Genomic DNA, 21,577 nt, shown 5'->3' with positions numbered 1-21,577 from the left:
GATAGACGTTCATCAGTACACTCCTGCTGTCTGATACTTGATATTTGTGTTTTATTAACCATTTCTGTTCAGTGTTACTTGGGTGGAAGCTATGCCGTTCAACGAGTACACGCCTTGCAGGTTAAAAGAGCAGTCCAGTGTAACCTGACCAAATGTTTTAAATTATTTTAGTTAATAAAATGTTCTACCTCCTCTTTGAAGGCATTCCATTCTTTCATCGCGTAAGGCTCAATAAACACACACACACCAAAGGCTTGTGTAAATTACTTTTACTGATTTATCTTATTTAATACAAAATATCCCTAAGAAAACATGGCTGCCCTCTTTTCTTCTGTCTAACGAGTAAGAAAAACAAATCAGTTTTGCACAAAGATGGCCATAATGAAAACATTTTCTATAAAACAGCAATCTCTGGACGAGACGTGGGAATGTGGCTCTCAGAAATGAGCTGTTACTCTGTCGATCTCCAGGAGGTCATCCAGGATCTGAGGAGGAGGAGGAGGAGGAGAACATGAGCAGGAAGTTAGAATGAAAAACACTGCCTCCACTGCGTCCTCTCCTCTGCTGGAGTACTTACTATGTCTTGAGTGGTACCGATCTTCTTTGCCAGCTCGCTGCGCTCCATCGTACTGAGGTACAGGTACTTGTTGAGGAGTTCTCCGTCCAGGATGTTTCTCACGGCGTTCTGCAGGCTTCGTCTGTCGCTGTGCAGCATTCTGGACACAAGAAACAAAAGAGTCAGTTACATCAAGTCGTCAAGCCTACATCTGTCACTTAAACATCTATGTGAACCGAAACACGAGAAGATAATGATCCCGACGAGCACCTGAAGGCTTTTGGGTTCAGACCAGCGTGATGAGGCAGCATGACGTTAAGAGCATTTTGCAACATCAGCAGACGGCGATAAGTCTTCTCCTGCATGGGGAGGAGCAAGCCAACTCCTCCGTCTAGGGTTGCTGTGGGAGCGCGGGGGGGAAAAAAAACAAGGTTCAGTCCACATTTAACGTTTGGGTATTTGAAGCTCTGAGATGTCCTGAGCATCATTCGCAGGATTTCAATCTGGAAATTATCCTGTGATTTAGGAAAACTAAATGAAACAGTCCAATTTGTTCTCAACTGTGCAGAAACACTTAAATTAGTCTTAATTAAATCTGTTTTTCACCCAGTGTTTTGGATAACATATTTATGTAAAAACACAGATGGAACAGCTTTTAGACAATCTCAATAATCATTGGAGAGAGCCAAACTTTTCACTGAGAGTGACCATCCAAATGGGGCTGAAGGTTCGGCCACTTACCGAACCACGTGATGTGCTTGTTGTCCCAGGTCAGAGCCTTCTTGCTGCCAGCGTCCAGGGCTCCTCTGCACGGCATCCGCCAGAAAGTGTTGATGTTAGCTCCGGCGTTGAAGTCGGCTCGCCTCAGCAGGCGCATTCCTCCAAAGCTCTCTTTAGCTGCAAACACAGGCCGCACGTTACACGGCTGCGCGTGCATTTGATACGCTGCATTACGAATATGTATGTGCCATCAGTATCACATACCTTCAGGTAGATACATATATACATAGAGGTTCTTGTCTCGATCTGACACTAAAAGGAAAAGAAAAGGTTCATGAGAACAGAAGCACTTTGCATATTTAACTGAATTTACTTACAAAAAGGGTATACAAACATTACCCAAGAATCCAAGCTGGTTGTTATCCACCATGAATTCGATGCTGTAAACCTCCAGGGGCTTTGCATCCTGACAGCAGAACAATAAGAGAACAGTTAAATCTTCAACACAGACGGCCACAGTCCCCGAATTATCCGGCTGCCAGAGCTGCTCTCTTCAAGATGAACACGATTGAATCCAAACAGGAGACACGCCATCAACACTCACTCGTAACATCTTAATCAATAAACACTAGCACAAAGGTTATAGCTGATCTCCCTCGACACTCAACTCCAGCTGTAAGAGGGAACAATTCAATGATTGTTAAAAACATTGCCATCACCAAACAATCGGTTTTCTTTTTTAAAGTATGCTGACAAACTTCTGCTTCTGCGGCGTTACTTCCTCACCCTGCTGACGAGGGACAGCGTCTTGCTCTCCTCCTGGTAGCGGAGCAGCGAGACGCTCTTCATCAGATCGGCGGCCAGGATGAAATTCTTGATGCTGAACATCTGGTGGATGTAGAGCTGAGTGTCGATGAAGGCCATGCCTGTCAGGTCGTTGTCCTTCAGGACCCACAGGAAGATCTGCGGGAACACAGGGGAAGGTTTTCGCATAGTTACACGTTGTATTAAGTTAGTCTGTCATTCGCGTTTTGGTCAGCAGCCTACAGAAGGAATTGTGGTGCGAGAGTGTGGCTGAGACCTTCTGTCCGATGGCTGACACCAGGTACCCGTTGCAGTGACACAGAGCCGTCACCGGCCCCTTCTGCTCCTTCTCGTACAGCACTTTGAACTTGTTCTTGGTGAGGGGCTGGCCCGGCTCTGGCACCACCTCAATCACATCCAGGAGCAAAATCTGAACGCCAGAATCAACACAAAGACTAGATCAGCCCATGTTTTCATTTCTTACTTCCATCCTTTTGTACAAATAGGTGGTATTGTTGTGTGCTGCTCACCCGGCCCCTGCAGGTGACCTCCTCCCCCTGCATCAGGCAGGTCCCTGCTGCGACGTAGCCCTTCAGTCCGGACACCGTCTCCTGACTCCTCAGTGCCACCGTCTTCATACAGGTCACGTGTTCCCACTCCTCCAGGTCGATCCTTATGGAGAGAGAGAGACGGGTCAGCAGCTGGATGTTTCCAAGATCTCTGAGGCTGAACTTGTCAGTATAATGACAAGTTATATTACAGATATTTACTTATTAACATTTCTTGCATTCTTCAGTCCCTAAACCTGCTGATCTTTGCTTTGTTGGTCCAGAATCTGATTCATCAACATGAATTAAAAGACATTCTCTCACCCAACTATGTAATATAATGCATATATATGGAGTAGAGTTTTTAGATTTGTTAGTTGTTCAAGAGAGGGAAAGAGACAGTATCAGATTGGTATCGGACATGAAAAAGTTGAGCCATCCCTAGTTTTACATTAATTTCATCCTGAATTTATACAATTTAGTGCCTATTGAAAATGATAATAAAATGATCATGGAAAAACAAATAAAGGATGGACTGTCACACTCTTTATACTGACATAAAGCTAGCCTAGTTAGCCTCGCACTGAGCCATCTCTCCACATTATAATAACAAATCTAAAAGTGTTTGTCACACAATCACCGCCCCAACACATCATGTGCCTCAGCTCCTCACAGAGATGATGCAGAGAAACGAGACTGGACTTGGATGAATGACCCGACATTTGCAAGTGACCCTCAACTAATTGTCTACAACTAGAATTAATGACCCAAGATTTTCAATTAAAGCCCACAACTGTCTAAGCCTTCATTCGGACAACCTGCTGCTGCAGAGAAAATGAGAAAACAAAACTGCCAGCAGTTTGTGTGGACCTCTTTATTCATGTGCCCAATGTCTATTTAAACAAGGCTCTCTTATTGATTTTTTCCAAACTGCACTCTTGTTTTTCCAAAGGAGTGCGATATATAAAGAAAACAGCTCTTACCGTGTGTTGGGAATGGCCTCCCAGCTGACTGGAGAGATGAGCTGGATGGAGAACTTCTCCTGCTGAGGATTGATGTAACGTTCATCTGCAGGGTGACACAAGAGGAACAACAGTAATGTATCGTATCCACACATCTTTGTGAAGGAGGAAAATAAATAAACAGCCAAATAGGATACGCATTGGCGCAATGCTGATCTTGAGTAAATGTATTGTCACAATATCAGTAAACTACCAGCTACGAAAGGCCGACTGCACAGGACATGCCTCTCAACAACCTGAGTCAGCTGTAACGCATGAACACCATGTGCTGCCATTGAAAGTGTTGTTGTAGTTGAAATGGTTCACCAAAAATAATGCAGAAACAGTTGAAAGGGTTAGCTAAAAGAAAGAAATAGTTGAAATAGTAGCAGTAGTAAGGGATTAATAAATGACTAAACGTCATTTATAAACAGTTGAAATAGTTAGCTAAAAGAAATGGACAAATGGCTGAAATAACAACCAAAAGTAATGTTGAAACAGTTCATGTATATGTGTCTGAAATGCCCATCTCTATTGTATGAATAAATATTGTAACCATGTACACTTCTATATGTTGTGTGTTCAATAACATCAATTTTAAAATCCATCTGGAATATGGCGGGTGAAGAGTGTGTGTGTGTGTGTGTGTGTGTGTGTGTGTGTGTGTGTGTGTGTGTGTGTGTGTGTGTGTTCATGTCTGACCTCGCTCTATGGTTTCGTACTCCTTCTCCTCTCCCGTCATCCTGGGGATGCGAGTGCAGGGCTCTTTCACACTGGTGCACACAGCGTACACCTAAGAGGGCAGAAGCCAAAATCACACAGAGAAACTCCACATCAAAGACTAATCCCTTCAAAGTCACCCTCATTGATTTTTTTTTCTCTCACAGTAAGAAAACTTTAAGGCCAGAGGGCTTTCATCTCGAACTTTTCAAAGCGGCTCGATCGATGCGCTTTTATTTTGCATGGCGTTATGCGAGTGGAGGTGTGTGAGTCCGGGGAATGTGTTTCTGCTTCAATTTGTGTCACGTCGCTGCTTTGGTGCCTCTGGCGCTGTGTGGGCCGAGTGAGAGGAGCCTTACCTTGGATTCCACATGGTAGGAGACGTAGTGGACGGTGCACCTCAGTGGGATTTTTCGGACTGGCCAAGGGGCATCGTAGGACAGGTAGGTGGGCAGGACGCTGATCCTCAGCTCGCCCTGTGGGAAGACACGCACAAAGACATAAACAACTCTGCACGAACAAAACGATGATAACCTTCAGATCACAATTACAAGAATTTGTAATGCCATGCTTTACACCGTAGCGCTGTGTTTTCTGTATTTGAGGAACATTGAGGATATTATTAAAAGAACATTTTGAAACGGGAATCCAAAACTACTTCCCAAACTAACGAGACCTCCCACTTCGCAACTCCATTTAATCTTTTCTTACCATTTCAACCGATACCAATTCAATTTATAAGTGTAAGTTTAAAATACCTCGGAAAGCCTCTGAAGAAAAAAAACAAATGGCCAATTAAGGCCAGGATAACAATACTAATAATAATATCACTACTAATAACAACATAAATAATTATCATCATTCCGACTTCCAGAATCTCATCCAAATTCTTATCATTTAATAACAAAACTAAGTTGTGCGTTTGTTTGCTTTCGGAGTGGAACTGGCAGAGAAGTGAAGTGAGAGTGTGTCCTCTGTGCACCTGTTTGTTGAAGTAGAGGAAACCTTTGGGACAGTTGATGTTGTGGAAGGGTGAGAAAGACTCGATGGAGCCATCGATGCTCATGGGGTGAAGCCTCATGGCTCCACGGGAGGTGACCAGCATCCAGTGAGGAGACGGACCGCAGATAAACACCTGGGACAAACGAGGAAACGTGCAAAGTTATTTTGGTCGCTCGGACAGCATGCGGCTGGATGTAAAAATGCCGGTGCTGCAATATCTAAAATCAGTCTAAAAGTAAAATGACTTCTTTACCCCTGAGTATCCAGAGATGTCCTCAAAGTATCTGAATCTGGCAATCCGGCTTTTCACAGCTGGACTGTCCTCTGTGGCGCCGCTCTCCGCCTTCTTATCTTTCTTTAGCTTTGATTTCTTCTCCCTGAAGTTAATGTTGTGGGGCACCTGTGCAGAGTGAACACAACACAGTTAAGAATTCACTCCCTTCAAATTTGACCTGATTTAGTCCGTCTTAATCTGTCCGTCTCAGCTCTTACTTTTTTGAAGCGCACTTTCAGGTTGTTTTGTGGCTGCTGCTGGTCATACGGGAACGCTTCATAGATCAGAAGCTCCTGCTCCACGTGGACCTAGAAGACAAGAAAACATTTCATGATTTAATGAATTATGAAACTATTTAATCAAGTGACACACAAACATTGCATCAATAAACTCAACCAAGTAAAAAAACTCACCAGTAAATATGGTCTGCTGTGATTGTTGCCAAGGGAAACCAAAGAAACCTCTTTGACTAGTGGCATATCTCCTTGACGTGTGACTTCTTCTTTTTTACCCTCCCCCTGTGTTGCTGATTGGCCAGACGAACTGTCCACCAGAACTCTCTGACCAACTGGGAAGTTCTTCACCAGGAACACCAGTCGCCAGTCTGGGAGCTGGTAAATCTGTTAAAAATAAATGAATAAATACATTTAAAAAAAAGGAAGTATAGAAACAGCATTATATTATGCGTTTCAGTAAGATATTAAGATATACCCCATACCTCCATTACACCGTTCTCCCTGCTGATCATGCACCAGTGGCTGGGTTCCGCTTTGCTCGAGCCTCCCTCACTTCCAGAAGCCGCTAGTGCCCCAGAGCCCCGGCCCATTTCCTCCTTTGAAGTTGCCACGCTGGCGTTTGAGTCTCCGTACAGCATTTCCTCCTCATCATCCACTGTGTTACTACACACACACACACACACACACTTAACATCAATCAACCCATGAATAAACAGGCCATGTGACTGCGACTGCTGGTGTGGAGGTGCTGCTCTTACCTGAGGTCCTGGATGATGGTCTCCGCTTCAGACTGGCTCCTGATGACGGTGTCCTCTTTGACGGAGCAGCTCACTTTGTTTTCTGTGGTGAACATGCCACTTACATCTCGGTACGCACACAGAGCGATCACGCGGGATTGCTGTTGAATGAGAGGCGGTTTTTAAACTAGTTAATAATAATAATAATAATACAGTTGCCAGCTATTTAAGTGAATTGTGTGAATCTGGTTTCCAAATGAGGGAGTGTGACGATACTGTGCGTTTGCACGTTGCATGTTGCTAGTACTGAAACACATAACTGGACAGAGTGAGCAGAGCTTCAGTCTGGCCAGCAGGGGGCGTATTTATCAAACAGAACAGTCTCTAAAAAGGACTGACGAGGAGGGTTTTACTCACGGCAGGGATCTGTGGTTTCTGCAGGGCCAGCCGGTGTGTCTTTCCCATGTATGAGTCAGTCTTCAGCACAAACATGGTGACCACTCCCTCTGCAGTCATGATCACCACGTAAGGGTCCGCCACGGAGCAATGCACTATGGGAGAGCCCAGGTCCACAGGGATGAAGTGGAGCTGTGTCACTGGAAGCAGAATAGAGAGAGAACAAGTCAGAGAAACAGGCTCAATACCTTCAGTTTGCATTAATATCATAGTACATTCTCCTTCACTCCTGCTGCTGTTTACCTCCTTCCAGCAGCCGAATCCCCATCGGGGAGACTTGGATGATGTACTTGTTGTCGCCGATGTTTCCAGCAAACACAGTGGGTCCCTGCGTAGCAAAACCACTGGTGTCCAGCTCCATGATCTCCTGACCTGTCTGAAGGATCTACACAAAACACACGCAGGTTTTAGTTTATTAAAAAAGTGCAGACAAATCACATTAGAGAACATACAGGTAGGTCTCATTTTTACAATTTCAAACTTTCATCTTTGCGTTTTGCCAGACATGAGACGTGTATTGACGTGTGTGTTTTCACCATGGTTGAATCTTCTCTGCTCAGAATGAGAAAGCCGTGCTTCTTCGTGTCATCCTCCATAGGAGGCTCTGTCTTCTCCTCCTCCTCTTTCTCCTTCTCCTCCTTTTCCTTTTCCCCCTCTTCGCCATCCTCTCCGGTCTCCGTGTCTGCCCCGTCCTCGGAATCATCGCTTTTTACAGCCTGGGAAAGGAGCCAGAGACATCTTAAAGTTAAAATAAATAACTAAATAAACAAATAACAACAGGTGCCACCATAGACGAGTGCACATTCTGAACATTCAATGGAGGGAAAACCTGAAGCTTGTTATGCAGAAACACACAGTACTTTTTTGTCTTCCTTGACTTCGTTTGAGATGACTGTCCACATGTCGTGGCAACCTGGCAACTCAAACGTGGTGACCACTTGGGGTCGGATGCTTCTCTGAGAACAGGAAGGAAACAGATCACAGTAAGCAAGTAAAAGTCAGAGACGGCATCTTGTACATTTCCAGGCTCGTATTTATATGCAGTATACAACTGTGAGCGTATCAGCTTGTGTCTGGGGTGTTTACAGGCTACTCCGTCGATCTCTGAGGCAGCCCTGGTAGACCCAGACTTCACTGTAGCGCCATCACTGGACCTGTGGCAGACGGCCCTCGCGACCACAGGTTTTTAGGATGGCGCAGTAACGTTTATCATGCGTGTACGTAACCAGGTCTTCATGCATTGAAAACAACACAAAACAGTCAGTGGGAGTATTTACCTGAAGGACGGACAGTGCACCGTTCTTGCCGTAGCCAGAGCACAACACAACCTCCAGGTCAGGCTCGGGGTTGCCCTGGAACTGTGGGTAAGATGGAGTTTAAAGTCAGAAACCTCAAAATACAATTCTCGAGAAAGTAAGTGATGGGTGACGTCTACAGTAACCACTGTACAGGAAGTGTTTTAATGTGTGTACCTCTTCAGACAAGAAGGCCGGTTCGCCCATGGAGGCGTTTGCACAAGGTCCAATGTTGAGTATGCTGTCACACACCTGCATGAAAACACAGACAAGACGCCTCAGTCACCCTCCACAAAGATCTGCAGTTACATAACAATTAAGCTTTTAGGATTTTTTTTTTTTTTTTTTTTTTACCTCAAAGGAATAGGTGGCCAGCTGAGTGCCTGACTGGGCCTCACTTCCGTACACTTCTATCTCATCCACCTCATCTGACAAAAATAAAAGAAGACGAGTGAGACACAGATCGGCACACTCGCATTTCTGGCACACATCAAAAATCAAACATTTTAACATACCCGTCCAGTTGGTGGAAGATTCTACTCGCTTCTTCTTGCTTGGTGGTTCTTCCTGGAATTCATAAGCGGCGATTTAGTTTACAGGAGGACCAGCCCTCAAATAAAACCCTTCTAAGTGCTGCACACATTCCCTTTGAAAGACTGACAAGCACACTATCCAAACTACACGAGTGGAAAATAAAGAAGAGATTTCGATGGTCCTCCACAACCAAAGGCTATTAAAATTCACATTTTACAACTCACCTGTTTATCTTTATCCTTCTCTTTCTCTTTCTCCTGCTTTTCTTTGCCCTCCTCTGCTGGTGTCTCCTGAAGTTTCTCTGTGTACTTCAGGAGCAGAGAGTTTCCGAGGCGGGAACCCAGGAAAAGGTAGCCAGGCTCCATGGTCACCATCTGGAGGTGGAGAGACCAGAGTGTGAGGCATCCGTTTGGCAGCCTGTCTACTCTAAATCCTCTAAAAGCTGACAGACATAGTGTATATTCAGTATTTACTTTGTAGCCTAAAAAGTCAGCCAGATATAAGACACTACCCCTGGGTTTTTGGAGAAGTCTGAAGATCTTTTTTTCCTGAGGTTTTATCTCCCTGCTAATATATTTTTGGTGTAAAAATGGTCATTTCTGTAGCATTCGGCAGCTTTAATCTTAAAGTATTATCTTTCAAGACCTGCGTCAGTCAAGCCCTAATCCCTCCAGCCTTTTGTGTTTGTCCACAGAAACACTAAAGAGATGCTCACAGCTACAGGCAGAACTTACACAGGTTGTCAGGACGCTGGCAGCAGCTTTGTCAAAGTGGAAAGCCCGGACGCTTCTCATGCCGTCAGTTATGAGGGTCAACACGTAACTGCGACAACAGACGACGACAGTCAGCAAAGTATCAGAAACTGACACCATTGTTAGTGCACATTCCGGTGGTAATTACAAAGACTCACATTTCTCCTCCTTTCAAAGAGATGACCATCTTGTCGTAGGCAATGAAGTCAGACTGGGAACAGTCTAGTGTGATCTTCACTTCATCCTGTTCACCTGGGGAACCAAAACACGTTATCCACAGAGGGGCATCGCAAAATCTCAGTAAAGTATGTAAAGTACATCAAAGATACAAGCACAGGTTGTGTGCTTTCAGATGACGATGCTTACGCAGAGGGAAGGCTGTGGTCCCCGCTGTCTGAGAGTTGAGAGAAACTCCATATGGGGGAACACTCTGGTTCAGATAGAGCAGTGAATTCACAGCAAACACCACCACACCACCTGAAAAGATTCGACATGAGATCAAAGAAGCCACGACACCAGCACACTTCCTCACATTCATACCTAACACTCCAACAGAAACCATCGTCACCGGTGACAATCTGCTGAGCTCACCGATTGGCTTGGGAACAGCCATGACCTGCGTACAGTCAAAGGGCAGGTTGCTGAGAGACCAGATGACAGGATGAACCTTCTGCATTATGTTGAGGGAGATGGCAACGATGCTACATGTGTCCTGACGCACAGCCACACGCCTGGCAGGATGATCGGAAAACAGAAGTTCAACATTAAATCAAACCCGGCATGCTCAGAAACGAGACGTTAAAAAACGTCGTGGCCATATTTATAGCAAACAAAGGTACCACTTGGTCAATATATCTACTGGCTGAATAAAACAAAAGAAATGTGGTTGTTAATGTCGTGGACTGACCCAGGCCATGTCTGATTAGGCTCAAACAGGATGAGCAATGTGGGCTCATAGTAGCCATGGAGGAACTTCATGTCAATGATGTTCAGCAGCTTCTCGTCCAGCTCACGGACGTCAATGATGTAGCTGGGTAGGAAGCTGGATTTAGGTCTGTAGATGAGACACAGTTAGCAATTAGACAATTAGCATTTGTGGTGCTGTGAGGATTTTGGGATACAAGTGCCAACCAGACACTAAAAGCCACTACTGAGCAGAAATGCAGAGTGGAGTGCAGGCGTACCCTTCTCCAACGCCACCCTCCTGTTCATCCGTTAGAGTGTCCTTCCTGAATGGCAACACCACCAGCTGGGTGCCGTAAACCAGCATTACAGCACAGCGGTTCTCCGGGTCTACACGGACAATGGGAATATGTACATTCTGCACAAAACCATCCTGAAAATGTATAAGGAGTAAAGTTAGTTCAACAATTAATTCACCTGTGCATGTCAACATCTACTCCAATTTAGACAGATACATACTCTGAGCTCTGGCTCCTCAAAGTAATGAAGAGACAGCGTCTTGAGGTCGTGTGTCCCGGGGTCATACTCCACTACAGACAACTGGCGAGAGAGCAAACACACCCAGAGGTCAGTCGAAAACAATTTTAGGCGGTTAAAAATTCAGTAAGGCGCTGCACAGTTTAGCCACCGATACCTTGGCATCTTTGAAACTGAGAAGCAGTGCGTCTCTGCTGGCTCCCACAAGCTGCACACTGGCCATGGACATGACATTGCCAAAGAGTGAAAAGGATGCCACCTGCTCCAACTTTTCCTTACGAGATTTGGAATCTGTCAGAGGAAAGAGAGAACCATAAATGCACTCATTCAAGTTTATATCATTCATTAATGGTAAAACATGTAGTTTGAGTATGACGTCTAGACATACCTGAAGACTTGTCAGCCTTTGATGTACTCTGAAATAAAGACATGAATGTTACACATATCACAAAAAGCCTTTTATGCTTGTATTTCAAAACTTGACACAATGAAACAAGCCAAGTGGAGACTTGCAGTTACCTCCACATCGTGGATAATCCTGTAGACATACAGTTGAGATGTTCCAGCAACGACCAAATTCTTCTCCTTGCTGGATATGAAGTTGCAGTAGACAGAAAACTCCACTGCAGTGGGGGTGTGCGCTTGCCTGTACACAGCATACATCCTGAGAAGGTGCCCTCAGCATCTGAAAGGAGAGAATGTTCATGTCAAGACCTCTCAACATCATTTTGAGAACCACTGGTCAATTAAGACACATACAGTAAACCAAACATTACACTCCTACACTTCCTCCAAACGGAAACTGGAGTGGCTTGTAGTGACTGGTTTACAATGCGAGACAATGCTGAAGTGAGATTGAGTTATTTAGTCAATAGTGAGGTGAATAACCTAAATGCCAAATTAAACATTGAACTCCAACCTTAATAGAAAGCTGTGCTTCATTTCACAGCCACTGCAAAATAGGGTAAACTATTAGATTTTGTAAATGGCTTTTGCTTAACGTTATCATCCCAAAAAAATACCTTACTGCCCTCAACAGTACAGTATTTGTACATTATATACTGCATTATACTGTATATACTACTATATCTTTAGCTGTTGTTAGTTAATACAGTCTGTTAAAGAACTGCTTTATGAATTTATGCCAGTGATGTACAAAGATGCTTCCATGGTAAACAAACGCTAGCTAGCTTATAATTTACCAAAGGTAGCGTTTAGCCTTAACAACTAACTACATATTTACCTTTACCCCTGATATCTAACGTCGATATAAGAAGACATTCAAGTAGCACTGGCCATTCAGTCAACTTGTTATGACTAGTGTACCTCGACCAACAGTTAGCTTCAGGTAACGAATGTATGGAAGGGCCGGCAACGTTAGTTCTGTTAGCAACGCGCTAATGTTCCTGTTGGAAGCTAGTGTAATAGCTTGCATGGCACGGCGCATGCACCTGACTACATTTTTGGCATGTTTTAGCAAATCGTGAATTAAACTTGTCAACGTACCTATATCAAACACGTTATCAGAGTCTGTAGCTTTATTGGTCCTTCTTCTGTTTACATTTAGGGTGTCATATTTTGTGGGTTACTAACTCAAGCTAGCTATCCGATAGCCAGGTAGCGGCTAGCTAGCCGTTAGTTGCCGTTGTGTTGTGGATGCGAGAGTCTTCTTCGTCCTTTCTTTTACCGGCAGACTAGCTGCTCCGAGGTGTATTGCTGCCCCCTATAGTTCAAAGTCTAAATAGAATCTGAATTTCTCAAGTTGGTTATTGCCCAATTAGAAAGAAAAGGAGAACATATTCAGTTCTTCAGTATCTTTAAAATCAGAGGGCTACATTGGGACAGTCTAACCCTAACCCTAACCCAATTCTGGGACACTTTGACAACAATGTTGTGCACAGGTGACCAGTTTCACTTAAGGTTTTTATTTTTATATAGAAAGTACATACCTGTAGAAACTGGAGACTAAAATAGCAAATATTTAACTTGAATTCAAACCTATTTAGAGCTTGTTTTAGTGTTAGTGGAAAAATCTCACGTCAAATTCGTAACATCTTGACTAGTGAAACACCAGTTTCAATACAGCTTAACAGTTAAGTTACACTTGTGCAATATAGAGGGAACAAACAGATTGGTCGTTGACTACTGCATGTTACTTTCCCCCTTTTTTTGTAGCTTACTGTGTGCAGAAATGTTACCCCTCCTGAGCAAATATTCTACACAGTAGCCAAGACATTTTTGGAAAATACAAGAGAGCATAATAGGCCATGAGCCCTAGATTTAGCTTGAAGCTCACCAATGGTTGACCCCAAAGTCATTCCCAAGAAACTCCTAATGGTATCTCATTTGAAGAATCTTTATTTTCTTAAAAACAATTATGAGCTTTCTTGAAACTGCACATTCGTAATGTTTTCTAAACAAAAGGAAAACGAATTTGTAATAAACAAAAAGGTCTGTCTTTGGTAAACACATTCCTGGACTATAGTCATAGTCACCAGAAAACACCAGAATTTGTGATCAAAGCACTTCATGGATGGAAAAAAAGACGACAACAACAAATAATCATGTCCACAAACTCTGCAGCCTGTGTTCACCGAACTAAGTAAGAAATAGGGAATCAAGACCCATCACGTTTTGCATTGTACACAAAGCTTAATAACAGGTTATTTTGTTTTATTAAAATAACAATACACATTCCTCTAAAGTGCACAGCAGATGTGATTAGATGCACAAGGCTTGACATTTACAATTGAGTATAGATAGCTTAAAACTTTATAAAGAATCCTAATTAGCTGCATTACAATAAAGGAGAGTTGTGGTTATTTTCAACCTAATTTTCCTTCTTTTTGTGGACAGTGATCAGTGTTACATTTTCTCTGTGGTAGAGCAGCAGACCTGGAACATATCAGGTAGTTACTGTAACTACACTGGAGTTATTCTAACTGTTCTCACAGCACCACAAGTAAAACATGCAGACCGTGGACATGACAGTTACTTCAGGGAAACTTCAATAACTGAACCCAAAAGCAAATAAATATAGGTCATATATTTAGGTATCTATATTTATATAGGTCATAAATATAGGCTATATTTTCAGGTCAAATCAGACTTTCTATAGTTCTGGTAGCAACAACAGTTATGTTCACGTAATGCAATTACCTGTATAAAGGAAAATCAAGAACAATGTGCAGCAGATCATTTATGGCTGATTTTGATCATGAATACAACACATTTTGGATGCTTGCGAGAGGAGAATAAATAGCGTGAGCAATCCCAACAATTGCCAAATTGACTATTACAAGTGATATGTCATGCAATAGCTGCAGAGTCACACCTTTTTAAAGACACGGCACAATGAGCCTTGTGCTGAAAGGGCATGTTTTAAGTTAATTAAATGGGCCTTAGTGGTTCAGCTGTCTGACTTTCTCTTGATCAGACTTGACTAAACTGAAGAACTAAAAGTGGAGCAACTGATCAAACAATCCACAGCGAATTATTCGAAGACATTCTGATCATGAAAGAAAAAAATATTAGTATCTCAGCCCTTTATAAAACGCACTTTTTTTTTTTTTTTTTAATTAAGGCAGAAACATTAAAACAAAAGCAGTCCTTTTCTCCAAATATGTTATTATCTGATGTCCCTTTCCTCAGCGGTGGATTCTCTGGCATGTAATGAGATATTCAGGAAAAGCCTGCGTATCGTTGAAGATGATGAACATTGACGGCTTGGTGATGTCGTCAGTCACGCTGTCGTATCTGAGGGGAATGTCACCGGTCTCCTTCAGCGGGGCCGCCTTCATCGAATGGCAGCCTTTGGTAAAGTCTCCTGTTAGGACCTTTGACACGAAAACAAACTTGTGTCCGTCTGCGTTTGGGGGTGAATACTGATCCTGGACAGACAGTGCGGAGTTGACAGCAAAATACACCCCCTGACCATAGACGGTGGCTGCAAGGAGAAACCAAGATGTCAGAAATTGATGCACAAGATGAAACAAACTGAGTCAGACAAAAGAACAGAAAAACACATACCATTCTTTCCACAGAAGCTTCTGTTGAATCCATGAACGCAGATCTCTTTCACACTCGTCTCACTTGTGCCATGGTAGAGAGTCCGTTCAACTTCCGGATACAAGGCACGCTGCAGTACACTCGCCTTCTTCAACTTGTACTGATTGTACAGCAGTCGATTCATGAGCTTCTCCACCTGGGGAAAATCCTAGTGTTATTACAGACCCCCCAAAATCATTTGTTGCTAAGTATGTAGCTCATGTTTTTCACCTGTATGATTCTGATTTTGCTGTGGTACTCCTGTATGGTCCCATAGAAACTCTTCACCACGTTCTGAAATTCATCAGACTCCTCATCGACTTTGGTTGCTTCAGGCAGGTTTGACAGCAGAGAATATTCCTCTTCTGTTAACAAAATATTTCGTTTTTACATGAGACTTCATTTCTATAATTCATATCATTTATCAACAGAGATCAAATCTGGCAAAAGGCAGTCTAAGACAAAATGTAACTGAATCAATTTTACTGTTATTTAAATAAGTAAAATGAAGTACAACAACACAAAGATTTATACCCCATATCATCAATCATACTGTACCGCATACTGCTGTAGCATCGCTGTACAAACCCTAGTAAAAGTAACTGAAGCCTTTAAGCCAGAAAGCTAACACTAACAGGTTTAGCTAGAAGCTTCAAGTTCAGTTTGACAGCATGAAAACACTCAATGACACAAATTCACAAAATTTCAAGGATTACACTTTAAATAAGACTTATTTCTATTTCCGGCCCTTGATTAAGACAAGAGACACGCACTTGAAAATGGAGATAATGTTCTGAAGTTAGAAGCATGGTGTCTGAGTTAGCTAGCCAAGTGTTAGCTTGCTAAAATGGTGCATTCAGTCATATTTTTCCCTCATCTGATAACTTTTACTACTTTATAGTAGTTCTACCTTTTACTACTATTTTGTTTGTTTCGGGGCTCCATAAACACAAACATCATTAAACATAAAGCACTAGAACATTATAAAGTTCCCTTTACCTGATACATCCTCAGCCAAATCCCCTAAATCGAGCAACTTCCTGGAGATTTTCACAGATTTCCCCGAAGCTATATTGCATTCTTGCATCTTCTCAAAGTTTATGATGTGGGGCTGATTGTCTAGTAAGATATCAACCTTTTTCAGCTTCATCCTCCAAGCATTCTCGATTAATACTGTAGCATCGGGTGAATAAGGGGTCGTGTCTGAAGAGGCTGGGTCGTGATGCACCCACTGGAGAGCTCTCAGGATTTCCCGGTCGGATACAGAATTGGAGATTTTCTCCAGGAGCAGCTTCACATCGCACAGTGCTCCGGTCACATAGTCCTTGAAGCCAGAGACAGTTATTATGGTGCCCTGAAACTGAATCTCGACTGCGTGCTTCCTCTTGATCATCTCCACACACGTCCTGTGGTACTCAGACATGTTCTTCACGCTCCTGTGCTCCAGTTTCTCCTCGACCTGTCTCTGGCTGACCTTTTTCCCGAACGCTATGTCCACGCGAATCAGGTCACAGCTATAACCTGCAAACACAAACAACTGTACGGTGTTGGCCGCCTTGATGGTGTCCTCTAAGGAAGTATTAATGCCGTTCTCCAGCTGGCCCACCTGGGGGCTACTAGAACAAGCTTCATGTTGGATCATTTTCTTGGACAGCTCTAAGGCTTTTTGCAGCTGTTCCTCCTCATCCTCCACAGACCAATGGCTTGACTCCATAGAGTACTGGATGGCTAGAGATAGTTGGGCCTCTTCTTCAAGGTTGCTGGAAAGGCCCAGAGCGCTATTATTCAGGAGTAACCCACTCATAGCCCTCCCTTCAGCTGAGGGCTGGGAATCATCAACAGCTATCATATTAGTGTCCTGGTCTGTCAGGCTGGAGGGTTCCTCTGCTGTGTACAGGTCCACGTCATCCGCGTCGTCAAGTTGGTCTGAATTGGACACATCCTCCTTGAGACCTTCATCAATGGCTGAGACGATTCTCTTTGCCTCATCTAAAAGTCCTGCAAAGAGGTAAACAGATGGTTTGAAACTGCACAGAAATATGAGAAATGATTGAAGAGATAGATATTACCTCTGTCTGCAGCTCCATTATGATCAATTGGCAATGAATCTGATTTTAACTCCTGCGGAGAACCATCCAAAGACCCTTTCTGGAAGTTTTTGTGGGACATCATCGTCCATGCAGCTTCAAAAATGTCCTGAAATAGTAAATACAATGTTTCTGTGAACACTTTATGTTTCTGCCGCAGAGAAACCTGAATTACATTTTCATGTTAATTTGCAGATTCTGACTTAATTCTACAACAATTAGAACTGCAATATATATTTGATACATTCAAGGACCATATCAGTGGTTTTGCATAATTTAATAAATTCATTTCTACCTGCCTGAGAGACAGGAAAGAAAAGGTAAAGAATATATTTGGGTTTTAAAGAGACCAATATAACCGAATAATAATAATAATAAGATTGTGGTATTGGATTTTTGGTATAACTAGCCAACTGAGAGGAAGGGTAAAAGAATGAAGCTGTACAACATAGCCTCAAACACACAAAGGAATACAAAATGTAAGAAAACATTTGCTTTGTTTCATCATTACCTGATGTGGCAGAGGTTGCCAGGGAACATACTTTGGGTTGACATAGACTTGAAACTTTGTCTCCATCTCCTTCAGGATCTTCGTGCACTCCTTGTCACCTAAAAACCGGGCCACTCCCGGAGCGTTTACTGTGATGGTTCTGGTGCAGATGGAGGATACCACACCTTGCAACACCTCCTCAGCCATTTGACAAGCAATGGCATGGCCATGGATCTATCAGGCACATTCACAAAAATGACAAAGGATGAAACAATCTGATGAGTCTAGCAAGTTCAAAAACAATGTTTAAACCGCACCAGAAATCAATAAAACAGAAACTAAAGACAATTACACCACTGCAGTCAAAAATGTGCTACTGATGCACCGCATACCTTTAACCCACAAACGTCCTCTGCTTCTAGTGGAAAAATAGACACTTGGTCCATGTCAGCCAACAGCTGATGGCAATGGATCTGCATGTATTTCAGCATGCCTGGCTCCATAGCGATGACTGTCTCCCTTTCAATGGGTGTAGTTAGAAATTGCAGGATTGCAGCCTGCTTCTCACTCTCCATCCCTTTTAGAGTCAACACATCAACATTCCCTCCTTGTTCTGACACCTTTACAGAGGAGAACCCCAGAGCCTGCAGGAACTCGGTCCATTCTCTACAGTATAATATGCCCTCACATTCTGCGTCCAGCGGTACGCTGAAGTGACACAGCTGGGATTTCAAAAAGCTACATGCCTGGATAGAGTTCTTGGATAGGGAGGTTACCAAAACATCACAGTCTGATACGGTGTAAATGGCAGGTGACTCTGTTTGATTCATGGTTTGCAGTAACCGCTTTTTTACATCTTTTCTTGCGAGGAACTGAGCCTTTTCTGGCTCGAGAGTGAAATGAGTCTCAGCCACTTTGCCGAAATAGTCCGAGATGGAGTGTTTAATCTGCTCAAGCGTTTGTCTGTCAGTTCCTGCAACGTGCACCCCATTGTCTTTGATTTGGATGGTGAAATTTGGGTGAGCCTTTTCAGTGTCCTGTTGAAAGGTGCCGAGTTGAAACAAAGCAAGTTTTGCTGAGTCAGCGATAGCAATATGGCATGATAGCGTTTCTTCGTCCTCCGTTTGATCCATGGCTTCCTCTGCCGCCTCTTCTACTGCTTCATGGGCAGCGGGAGGCACTGAGGACATCTGAGAGGAGGACTGGCTGTTTGCATCAACCACCATGGGAAGACTGGTCTGCATCTGAGTATCACTCAGATCCGCTGAGTTTCTCTCAGCCATATCTTGGCTTCCAGTTGCAGATTCTTGTGATGTTAATCTTTCTGTAGGTTGAAGAAAGTCGAAGTATGGCATCACTGCAAGATCAGCGCCGTCCAGTTTGTGCGGTTGATCCAGGACACGGTCCACAGCTAAAAGAAACACAGACATTTTGTTTATTAAGGAAAACAACGATGAAATGTCAAGAGTTTTAAAAAGGTTGTATAATTCAAAACTTACATTCATAATTGACAAAGGACACCTTGGCTGTCCCCTCTGAAAGCATTGTGACCTTCACCTTCTGATTCGCCCCTCCCTTGTTCTCGAAGTACAAAGTGAGCAGGTCTTGAGTGGTGCCAGGGTGCAGGTTCTCTACTAAGACGGAGTCAGTTTGCTCAATCTGTTCAAGAGTTACCTTGGCCCCATCAAGCGTCCTCTTGGAGAATTTAGCTTGAAGAGTTTGGAAATCTTACAAAACAAAAAAACATTTAACATCAAAAAATGCCATGAAAGAAAGTGATGAACACTTGGAAACATTTAAAAAACATCAGTATGTTTGCGTTTAATGCACCTTTTGAGAGGGGTTGGCTGAGGCGAATGAGGATGAAATCTCTCCCCGGTGAGGGACACAGAGTGTAGTCTGACACACTCAACCCCATCATGTTCTCCACATAGAGCTCTATCAACTCCGTGCTGGTGTTGGGATGGATCCCCTGCAGCAGCAGTCTACATCTGTCCTTTGAGGCAGGCCTTCTCACACTCAGCTCCACATTATGCAGAACGTGGTGCCCTTTAGACAGCACTTGGGCTGCAACTGTCAAAACGATTGGAGCAGAAATAAAGGCAGAATTAGCATACAGTACAATAATGACAAATGAATGCACCGTTTCAATTCATCGTCTTGAATTAGAACTTTCTTTCTGAGCGCAGTAATGCTTTGTTTCTACTTTAGTGCTTCTGGAGCTAGGAAGGAGGGATGTTTAAAAGTTTTTAAAAAGATACGGTCATTGTAGAGACAACTTCTTTTGAACTGAGTGTTTCATGAAATTGTAGGACGCCATTTTGCCTTTAACTTTAAGTTGCAAAGGGTTATATAAATCTGAGGATAAGACAGAGGCCAAATTACTGAAACGTTCCAGAAAACAAAATGGTTAGAGAGGCTGTATAAAGTTGTGTCTGAATAAGATGCTGTAAATATCCTACTTCTATCAAGTGCAGACTATGCCAGTGTTGCCAATGATATTGTTGCAATTTTCTGTTCCTATAGCTAACTAAATGTGTCTTTAAGAAATCTGGATAAAGATTTTGAAAACAGTAAATGCCAAAGCTAGCAAATAACAATTATATATGTCCATCCTTGCAAAATGCCTCAGACAGATATACTCTCTGTTGCCTCTTGCCTTCTGCCTCTTCAAACACCAGTACGGCACCGTCACCCTTCCTCTCCACGGAGGTGAGTGGGCCTCCCCCGGAGCGGCGCTTATTCTCAAAGTACAGGAAGAGCAGCTCCTCGTCCACTCCCGCGGGCAGCTCCAGCACCTCCAGCGTCCTCTCCTCCAGGCTTTCAACAGGCATCCTGCAAAATACAAAAACAAACAGGTTATACCACATCAGTTAAAGTGCATATTGTCCACCCATAGAAGTAACATTTACACCTCTACTGCAGCTTAGTCCTATTCTTTAACTTTTAAATTACGTACGATTTCATTGATTTATTATACCACTACATTTTAAACACACTTCCACACAAGACTCCATACTTTTCTGGGATATCCATAAGCTGCCAAAAGTTGCATACACACACAAACACACACATAACAACATGTCATTACTCTTTAAAAAGAGTATAACATTCTGGTCGATCCCTAAACATTTGGCAATGATCATATATGTAATATGTCTGAGCCAATGGTTTTTACTGATCACAACATCTTTATTTTTAGTATTCGTAACTGCAGTACAGTATTCAAGGAAACTTTAAGCAAAACAACAGCACCCTTTTAGCTCATTTAAGGACTTATGGATGTAGAAGTGGAAAGAGCCTGTTATGACAGGGATCATGGCCTACACAACACTCACATGTTCAAAGCGAACTACCTAACAGGAAGCTCGGCAGCTGCTATATTTGAGGAGCAACATGTAATGGCGGTGTTCTACAAGAAGCATTTTCTTAGAAGCTTTACATACGGAGCCACTGTTTGTTGTCTTTTTAACTGCGTAGTTTACCTGAAGTTCACGTAAGCTACGCGGCTACTCCGTCCTTTCCCCCCCCACCGCCAACTAGAAAGTGAAACCAGGAGCTACAGTTGCCATACGTAGACACTGTACCCTGTAGTTTGTCGCACACGCTTTCTTTTTTTTATTTTATTCCGGCGACGGAATGAGAAAATACATTTTTTCGCGGAGGGTTTCCACGCTTTTGGAGCACGACTTACCTGTGCTACCAGGTAAACATTTGCTCTTAAAGTCGTTCGGTCCAAACGGGTTGGACCGGAGACGCTGAACACCACTTCCTTGTTGTGCTGTTGGACGGCGGATGGCGTCATCAGCTGCACGTGTTAAAGGGGAACAGACGGGAGGCCATCCATCACGGTGAGCGTGGTGTCAGCAGCAGAGGCT

At 43.2% G+C, this 21,577-nt stretch overlaps 2 protein-coding genes across 2 annotated transcripts; both read right to left on the bottom strand.

Moving 5' to 3' along the window:
• Positions 1-254: 254 nt before the first annotated feature.
• On the bottom strand, positions 255-11,738 carry cpsf1 (cleavage and polyadenylation specific factor 1). Its single transcript, XM_070921538.1, has 37 exons — positions 11,595-11,738; positions 11,464-11,491; positions 11,233-11,366; positions 11,058-11,138; positions 10,820-10,971; positions 10,543-10,689; positions 10,227-10,366; positions 10,002-10,112; positions 9,794-9,887; positions 9,618-9,705; positions 9,108-9,257; positions 8,865-8,916; positions 8,704-8,777; positions 8,527-8,601; positions 8,332-8,412; positions 7,915-8,010; positions 7,591-7,698; positions 7,298-7,439; positions 7,016-7,194; positions 6,620-6,759; positions 6,344-6,524; positions 6,039-6,245; positions 5,844-5,933; positions 5,605-5,751; positions 5,332-5,484; positions 4,709-4,825; positions 4,332-4,422; positions 3,612-3,696; positions 2,611-2,752; positions 2,358-2,510; positions 2,063-2,239; positions 1,676-1,742; positions 1,541-1,588; positions 1,298-1,453; positions 827-956; positions 578-716; positions 255-485 (listed from the first exon to the last, which is right to left on the bottom strand). The coding sequence occupies exons 1-37, from the start codon at positions 11,736-11,738 to the stop codon at positions 438-440; spliced, it is 4,347 nt and encodes a 1,448-aa protein (XP_070777639.1). The 3' UTR covers positions 255-437.
• Positions 11,739-13,429: 1,691 nt separating this feature from the next.
• On the bottom strand, positions 13,430-21,443 carry parp10 (poly(ADP-ribose) polymerase family member 10). The gene is made up of 11 exons (XM_070921687.1): positions 21,394-21,443; positions 20,359-20,534; positions 19,530-19,772; positions 19,199-19,426; positions 18,092-19,110; positions 17,721-17,933; positions 17,192-17,318; positions 16,122-17,120; positions 15,354-15,487; positions 15,105-15,279; positions 13,430-15,021 (listed from the first exon to the last, which is right to left on the bottom strand). Exons 2-11 carry the CDS (start codon positions 20,531-20,533, stop codon positions 14,723-14,725), a joined length of 3,612 nt encoding a protein of 1,203 aa, XP_070777788.1. The 5' UTR covers position 20,534; positions 21,394-21,443; the 3' UTR covers positions 13,430-14,722.
• Between the last annotated feature and the right edge of the window lie 134 nt (positions 21,444-21,577).

The sequence above is a fragment of the Enoplosus armatus genome, chromosome 16 (assembly GCF_043641665.1).
Source record: "Enoplosus armatus isolate fEnoArm2 chromosome 16, fEnoArm2.hap1, whole genome shotgun sequence".
NCBI lineage: Eukaryota > Metazoa > Chordata > Actinopteri > Centrarchiformes > Enoplosidae > Enoplosus > Enoplosus armatus.
Note: the sequence above shows the minus strand (reverse complement) of the source record. Positions and strands in the feature narration are given on the sequence as shown.